Below are 9,342 nucleotides of genomic sequence, written 5' to 3' on the forward strand. Positions count from 1 at the left end.
TCTGTCGGGGAGAAAAACCATAATTCGTTGGGGAGAAATTTTTTTTAATGTATTTTGTACGTATTAGTAGACTCTAAAATCGATTAAATAAGCCTTTAAGCGACGCTCGATCACGCCCACTTTGCTCTTGTCAAGGAAATCTTCCCCCTTGTCGCCACCCCTGGTAAGCAAAAACATATGGGAGCTAGAGTAATAATAGTTATTCGGGTTTAAAACAATGTTATTTAGAAAGCGCATGATGTGGACGTACAGTACGGATAGGCCTATGCTTAAAGTCTATACAACCATTATCAATTAATTTCAAAATATTATAATTATAATTGGGGATGGGGGAAGGAGGGCGCAAGTGGGCGCAATTTTCTACTCTTGCCCCCCCCCCCCGGCGCCAAAACCTCTAGCTACGCCACTGTAGAGACTTTGGTTATTTGTGCCTTATAAATTGACCTATTATTATTATTATTATTATTATTATTATTATTATTATTATTATTATTATTATTATTATTATTATAAAATATAGATTTTTTTAGTTCTCTTTTTGAGTTTAGCAACCAAATGTTGATTGACGTTTGTATACGCGCGTCTGTAAAGTTTCCTTGAAAGAATTGACTCATCCGCCTTCATGAATTCTGTATTTAGGCATATTGGGGGGAGGCCCTCTTTATGCTGAACATGAAGATGTACAGTAAGTGTAACTGATTGGCTTACAGTAATCCTTCATACTAGCTTAATATAACGAAAACAATAAGATACTTAATTAGGCCATTTTTTAAAAATAAAGTTCTCTGAAGGTTAATTACAGAATTTTCAGTACACTGTAGTTAATGTGTTTAGGTTGTAAAAAACTGTATTGAATAAAAAAAAAATCTTTCGAATAAAAAATGCTTTCGATTGACATTAGGAATTAGTCATTTGTGAAACAAAACCATAGGCTATGTCAAGTGTTATATTGAACATTGGCGGATTCAAGGGGGAGCGCACTCAGCACGTTCCCCCAACCTCAGTCAGGGAGTGTAATTTCTGGCCATCTAGAGGTGCCATAATCAAATTTTCGTACCTCAGCTCCACCATGCTTGACAGGTGCTCTGTCTGTGAAAGTACCCACCCCCGGACCCCTCTATAGGCTTACTCTGGATCCGCCACTGGAAATTACAACAAATATAAAGTCATATTACAGTAACTTGATGCCTATAAAATAACTAATCAAATTCAACTTTGTGAAATATCCGTAGCTTCCAGGAGGGGCCTTCGCCCCTGGACCTCCACAGGGGGCCCTTGGCGGCCCCCTGGCCCCCGGCCTAGATGCTCGCTTCGCTCGCGTACTGAATTTCCTGTAATGGCCTCCCACCCCACTAAAATACACAAAAATACGACAAAGACCATTTTTTTATATTGAAGCGCATAAGGATCACATACACACTCTCGCATTGCATACCGTGGCAAGATATGCCCATTCTAGTATTTTTAGCTCATTAAAAAATGATTTTCGTTGTAAGAAAAAAAACTAAAATGCCGACCCTCAATTTCGAAAATTTTGGGTCGATCTGGAGTGGCCAACACAATATATTTTTTTATTTGGCCTTACAGTAAAAGTTGGGAGGGGGAGGGGTGCGGCACAAAACAAATTTGGGTTGTTAACTGCGGACATGCTTCCCATATCCACGGATACAGGATTTATAGGTAGTGGGGCCTGAACGCCTCACCATGGTTGGTGAACAACTTTTTTGGTACCTGGATACCCGGAAATATGCTTGTGACCTGTAGAACCGCTAATCAATAACCCCACCCCCCACACCCTACTCTCAAACGGCAGCCACTAAATTTAAAGTCAGCATGGGGGATAGATTCTATACACACCTCAGCGAACATTAATAACAGATTCATATATTTTATGGGTATCGGTAATATATTTTTAGAATGTACTTTAATTGAGAGAAAGTGCTCTGACCGCTCTGGTCCATGATGTCAAATGGTCGGGTGGTTAAAAATTCGGATGGCAAAAGACTGGAATTGTTAAACTTGGATTTTGGACAATGACAATAAAAAAAAAACGCATGATCACCAACTCCAATATGGTATATAAACAGTTAAATTGGCAATGGCAATCGTAATGTATGCACTTGAAACAAAACGTGTACGAGGTACCAGTAGATTCAGTTCGTGCGGACACCAGTTCGAGCGATTCATTTTATGACACGCTCTCGCAGGTGTCTCCTATATTTTAATTCTATGTTGCCAATGCAACAACGATTCGTATGCTGTTTTGATGACCCTACTACACTAAGCTATTAACTAGCGGTTCTTTTTCTTTATTTTGATAGTAAAAAGTTCGAGCAAAACATTTTATGACACGCTATCGCCTGCAGCTTATACTTTAATTATATATTGCCAAGGCAACGATGTGTATGCTGTTTTGATGACATACTAAGCTATTAACTAGCGGTTGGTTTTTTTTTTTTTTTTTTTTTTTTTTTTTTTTTTTTTTTTTTTTTTAGTCATGTATATAATGCTGATGTTAATTAGCATTGATATCAAAAACAAATTGCAGTAATATGAAAACATTTATACTGAATTAGGAGTAGATTTACAAAGTAAGTATTGATTAAAAAAATGTAATCTAGATATAATGGACTCAGACAGATTAATTGATATATTTATTTTTTTTAAATGTAAAAGACTATGTCCCAACTAATATCCGAGCCCGTGTTAGTTCTGACATTTAATACACTGCAGTCCTCCAATCCTAGTTATATCTCCTGGCTGTTGATTTTCTTAACCTCTACCTATTCTCTCCGTTCTGTTTCCGGTTCCTGTCTATCTGTTCCCAAATCCAACAAACTTGCTGGTGATAAATCTTTCTCTTCCTCTGCTCCAAAACTGTGGAATAATCTTCCTATTTCCATCCGAAATGCTTGTAGTACTCTTAAAAGCTCACTTATTTCCTAAATAATCCTCTTCCTACAATAAACCTTTTCTAAGCGCCTTGTATCCTTTGGCAAAAGGCGCTATATAAATTTCTATATTATTATTATTATTATTATTATTTTCTACAAATTACTTGCGCAAGGTGTAACTCCGTGTATGTATTTAAACCGTTAGTAGCATAAGCGTTATTACCTGATGATGGCGTGAGAGACTTCGAAACATGTTGTTCATAAGTTTCGCATATTTTATTAGATGCATTACTGCATTTGTATCTATTGATTAATCATCATTTCGATTTGTTTTGTAGGCACACGCTCTCGCTGGAAGTCGTAAAGGAAATTAGAATAAAAAGTGCAATACCTGGCAACTTGTGTAAATATTATTAGGCCTATTATTCATATTGTGTCGGGTGGCAAAGGACCTCGGTGGTAAAGTGTCCACATAGCAGTTGGAAGCATCAGGGAACAGCGAACATTTTGCAAGTGGTACGGCCATTATAAGAAATAAGAGCGGAATGCAGTGGTGGCGTGGGGCGTGGCGCTTAACAAATCGGGCTGCTAAACTGCAGATCTTTTACTACTATGCACGGATCAGGATTTAAAGTTATTGGGGTTTGAGTGCATACCCGCCTTATCCCAACCATGTTGGTGAACAACTTTTTTGGCACCTCTGGATGCCCAGAAAACCTGTTGGCAACCTGTGGATCTGCTACTACCCTTTCCCTCGGGGGAAGCCACAATATTTTAAATTAGCAAGATGGAGATAGAGGCTATATCCTCCTCAGCCCCACCATGGTTGAGCTGAGGTGGAAAAATTTAGAAAAAATTTGGCAGCTCCAGACGCCAGAAAGTGGCACATATTTCTAAAGTTAAATGGGGATATTGATACTTACTTCAACCCTAAAATGGTGGGCCGCCTGGTAAGTTCCAACACAACTGCGCTGATTACTAGCCGCAATATGGAATAATAATATAATTTAATTTTATAATTTAATTTGGTGTTCAAGTTGTTCCATAATGTGTTTGATCCAATGATCGGGGTAGTAATGTGAAGCGCTTAGAGGCTTTGTTAAGGCATTAAGCGCTATATAAGAATGACATATTATTATTATTATTATTATTTTTTTTTTTTTAAACACATTTTTTAAAAATATGGTATATCTAGATTTCCAGAAATAGCGGCTAGCAACCTGCAACATATCTACATATTTCAACCTCATGAATGGGGCAGACACAAGATTTAAACCTAATGGAAGTGTACTAAATCTGAGCCGTGTCGTCTCCACCATGGTTAAAAAAAATTACTCCTCTGCCGGGAAATAGGACATGTGGATACTTAGACAAAATGGATGTTTAAATTTAGAATGCAAGTAATCAGGGCCGGTTTGATCCGTATACCTTTTTGTAGTGAATCTACAGTTTAGCCGACTTCAACCCGCAAAAATTTAAGTAGTTAATTGTTATTAAATTTTACACCTCTGAACATTTTCAAAATCTATAATAATTACTAAAATTTAGGATTGTTAAAAAATCTAAAATGTACATAGGCAATACAAAAAGAAGCGCATGGTGGAATTTTATTTAAATCTATAACATAAAAAAACTCAAGATAACGTTTTCCTTTTTCGTAAGCAAAATATACGTATTTGCCTAAATTAATAGTAAACTTGGAATTCAAAAGTAATATACGTAATTTGTATATTGATGGGAATGAATAAGTGAATTGTGAAATATATTTTTTCTGAAATCATTGTACAGAGTACATTGTAAAATAAAATGAAATTCGTCTTTTCTTTACATAATTAATATACTCCCATCTTTTCTTTTCAAACTGTACCATAACATTTATTTCACCTTTATATTGTCAATTAGTCCCTTATCTTCTTTTTCTTCTTTGGTAATTGCAATTAGTAGGTTTTCGTATCCACCATCTTTTAGAGCTACTTGGTTTCTGTTTCCAGATGCCAAAAAGAATAAGGAAAACGCAAAGAACGCTATGTATATGCATCGCACAACCGCCATCTTTGTTTGCCTATGTCGTCGCTTTCGTCAAGTTTATTTCGTTATGTTTATTTCGTTATTAGCATGGAATTTATAAGGCCTATTTTACTTGTATGAAATGTTTATTCGATAGATTTATTATGATTCCAAATAGTTGGGTGACCTGTGGTAAATCAAACGCCTCAGTAGCTCCAAATAATTATAATTTCTGAGCATTCCAGCAGACGCAGGGGTGGAAAAGGGCGCTCACAACCAAGTGTGAAATCATCCTCTGTCATTAAGGAATCGCTCAGTAGGCCGTAAATAAATCAATATAATGTAAACAGTTTTTTGTTATCATTCTCCTATACAAAAAGCTCCACCTCCTGACACCCCGCAAAAATAATTTGGATCCGCCACACAGCCATATAATAGGCCCTACACCAATGGTATTCACAGAAAACCCAACTAATGTTTTGTTAATTCTGCTTTATTTATAATGTTGAAAAAGGTAACAAAAAACTTGTTTACATTATATTACTATGATAACTTGCCTAATTAACCGTAACAATGCTAATAGAATGAAAACAGGTTATTGTTTATTTATTGATATACTATACATTTTCAGAATACGATATATTTTGTCTTAATGAAGAATTTGTTGGAGCCTAGGCCTACGTTTCCTAAATTCAAGACTCCATTTGAATCAAATGTGAAACTATTATTTTTAAGACAAAAAACAATCATCTTGCAGATATAAATCTATCGTTATTTTTTGTTCCACATGGAAGAGTTAATAGGCCTATTATAAAAATGTGTATTTTTCAGTTTAAATCAATATATTGATTTTTTGTGATAGTATTTATTGTTTCAGTCATAAAATTATTGTTACATTTTATATGCACTTAGGTTTTTGTTTTATTAATTATTTGTTATTACTTTTATTATTTTGAAGGATTTAGTGTAATGTGTTTTTCTTTGGCGTTCCTCTTATTTATTTTAAATGTTGATGTTACTATAATATTACGTAAAATCATATCATGTTATGGGCGATAGATGTATATATATATATATAGAGAGAGAGAGAGAGAGAGAGAGAGAGAGAGAGAGAGAGAGAGAGAGAGAGAGAGGAGGGAGAGAGAGGAGGGAGAATATTAACATTATTGGATTCTTGTGTTTGCACTAAAGCCTAAATAAACTTGCAATCAATTACAAGGTCAAATCGTCGTACAACGACAATGTGGACGACAATGTGGGTAGGAAACGTCGATACGTAGATGTAGAACTATGTTCTATTTTATTATTTATATCTTTGAAATATAGTTTTTGCCTTGGCAAATTTTCATAAGTTCGAAAGTGGCGGACAGGAAAACAGAAAAACAGAATAGAAGAAAAAGAAATTGGACTGAAAACAATGGCATTTCCGTTAGTGCAGGAATGGTAAAGAAGCTGATAATCTATTTTTATATGGTGAAAACAGGTCATTTTGGGTTGGTCTGGTTGGCCAACACAATATTTTTTTTTATCTGGCCTTACAGTTAAATCTGGTTGGGGGGGGGGGAGTGCGGCACCAAACAAATTTGGGCTAACTGCGGACCTGCTTCCCATATCCACGGATACAGGATTTATAGTTAGTGGGGCCTGAACGCCTCACCATGGTTGGTGAACAACTTTTTTGGCACCTGGATACCCGGAAATATGCTTGTGACCTGTAGAACCGCTAATCCTTTATTTTGATAGTAAAAAGTTCGAGCAAAACATTTTATGACACGCTCTCGCCTGCAGCTTATACTTTAATTATATGTTGCCAAGACAACGATGTGTATGCTGTTTTGATGACATACTAAGCTATTAACTAGCGGTTGCTTTTTTTTTTTTGATAGTCATGTATATAATGCTGATGTTAATTAGCATTGATATCAAAAACAAATTGCAGTAATATGAAAACATTACTGAATTACGAGTAGATTTACAAAGTAAGTATTGATTTTTTTTTTAATGTAATATAGATACAATAGACTCAGACAAATTAATTAATACCTGATGATGACGTGGGAGACGTCGAAACATGTCGTTCATAAGTTTCGCATATTTTATTAGATGCATTACTGCATTTGTATTTATTGATTAATCATCATTTCGATTTTTTAATAAAAACTAGTAGGCACACGCTTTCGCTGGGAGTCGTAAAGGAAATTAGAATAAAAAGTGCAATACCTGGCAACTCGTGTAAATATTATTAGGCCTATTATTCATATTGTGTCGGGTGGCAAAGGGCCTCGGTGGTAAAGTGTCCACATAGCAGTTGGAAGCATCAGGGAACAGTGAACATTTTGCATGTGGTACGGCCATTATAAGAAATAAGAGCGGAATGCAGTGGTGGGGTGGGGCGTGGCGCTTAACAAATCGGGTTGCTAAACTGCAGATCTTTTACTACTATGGACGGATCAGGATTTAAAGTTATTGGGGTTTTAGTGAAACTTTCCCTCGAGGGAAGCCACAATATTTTAAATTAGCATGATGGAGATAGAGACTATACACTCCTCAGCCCGACCATGGTTGAGCTGAGGTGGAAAAATTTAGGGAAAAAAATGGCAGCTCTAGACGCCAGAAAGTGGCACATAATTCTAAAGTTAAATGGGGATATTGATACTTACTTCAACCCTAACATGGTGGGCCGCCTGATGTAAACATATTTTGAAAAAATACGGTATATCTAGATTTCTAGAAATAGCAGCTAGCAACCTGCAACGTATCTACATATTTCAACCCCATGAATGGGGCAGACACAAGATTTAAACTTAACGGAAGTGTACTAGATCCGATCCATGTCGGCTCCACTATGGTTGAAAAAAATGACTCCTCTGCCGGGAAATGGGACATGTGGATACTTTAGACAAAATGGATGTTCTTCACTTTAAGTGGTTTAAATTCAGAATGCAAGTAATCAGGGCCGGTTTGACCCGTATACCTTTGTGTAGTGAATATACAGTTTAGCCGACTTCAACCCCCAAAATTTTAAATAGTTAATTGTTATTAAATTTTACACCCCTAAACATTTTCAAAATCTATAATAATTACTAAAATGTAGGATTGTTAAAAAATCCAAATGTACATAGGCAATACAAAAAGAAGCGCATGGTGGAATTTTATTTAAATCTATAACATAAAAAAGACAATGTGATGCGAACATTAATAATAAATTCATACATTTTATGGGTATCGGTATATATTTATTTTAAAATATTTGAATTGAGAAAAAGCGGTCCGGCCAAAGCCGGTGCGGTTCCGGTTCCGACGGCTCTGGAAAAGTATGTTTTTTTATAACGGGCTGAAAATAAGTCTCGTTCATTGGGGTGGCATTTCCACCCTACACTCAGTACATAAAGAAGCTGTCTCTTATACACATCTAGATGTGTATAAGTATATTAATCATATTGGTCCACGTTCTAAATTCATATAATTGTTCTATGATTATGATGCATATGAACCTATCTTCCCATTCAATGAATTTATGCATATATGAGCCCTACTGCGAATGTACCACAACATTAATTTCACATATCTCACCTTTATATTGTCAATTAGTCCCTTATCTTCTTTTTCTTCTTTGGTAATTGCAATTAGTAGGTTTTCGTATCCGCCATCTTTTAGAGCTATTTGGTTTCTGTTTCCAGATGCCAAAAAGAATAAGGAAAACGCAAAGAACGCTATGCATATGAATCGCACAACCGCCATCTTTGTTTGCTGTCGTCGCTTTCGTCAAGTTTATTTCGTTATGTTTATTTCGTTATTAGCATGGAATTTATAAGGCCTATTTTACTTACATGAAATGTTTATTCGATAGATCTATTATGATTCCAAATAGTCAATTGGGTGAACGCCTCAGTAGCTCCAAATAATTATAATTTCTGTGTGTGTAGTAGTGCATTCCAGCAGACCGACAATGGCGAATCCAGGGGTGGAAAAGGGCGCTCACAACCAAGTGTGAAATCATCTTCTGTCATTAAGGAATCGCTCTGTAGGCCGTAAATAAATCAATATAATGTAAACAGTTTTTTGTTATCATTCTCCTATACAAAAAGCTCCACCCTCCTGACACCCGCAAAAATTTTGATCCGCCACACAGCCATATAATAGGCCCTACGCCAATGGTATTCACAGAAAACCCAACTAATGTTTTGTTAATTCTGCTTTATTTATAATGTTGTAAAAGGTAACAAAAAACTTGTTTACATTATATTACTATGATAATCTGCCTAATTAACCGTAACAATGCTAATAGAATGAAAACAGGTTATTGTTTATTTATTGATATACTATACATTTTCAGAATATGATATATTTTGTCTTAATGAAGAATTTGTTGGAGCCTAGGCCTACTTTACCTAAATTCAAGACTCCATTTGAATCAAATGTGAAACTATTATTTTTAAGA

General features: G+C 35.7%; 1 protein-coding gene across 1 annotated transcript in view; it reads right to left on the reverse strand.

Moving 5' to 3' along the window:
• The window catches only part of LOC117121718 (calcium-activated chloride channel regulator 1-like), a 23,778-nt gene extending 14,776 nt beyond the window's left edge, over positions 1–9,002 (reverse strand). The window contains exon 1 of the mRNA XM_033267003.1: positions 8,475–9,002. Coding sequence (XP_033122894.1) covers positions 8,475–8,642 — 168 coding nt within the window. The 5' untranslated portion in view covers positions 8,643–9,002. The remainder of the gene's footprint in view (positions 1–8,474) is intronic.
• Positions 9,003–9,342: the final 340 nt, after the last annotated feature.

Source organism: Anneissia japonica, unplaced genomic scaffold, assembly GCF_011630105.1.
Source record: "Anneissia japonica isolate Jap-2015-1 unplaced genomic scaffold, ASM1163010v1 scaffold287709_len1912824_cov184, whole genome shotgun sequence".
Classification (NCBI taxonomy): domain Eukaryota; kingdom Metazoa; phylum Echinodermata; class Crinoidea; order Comatulida; family Comatulidae; genus Anneissia; species Anneissia japonica.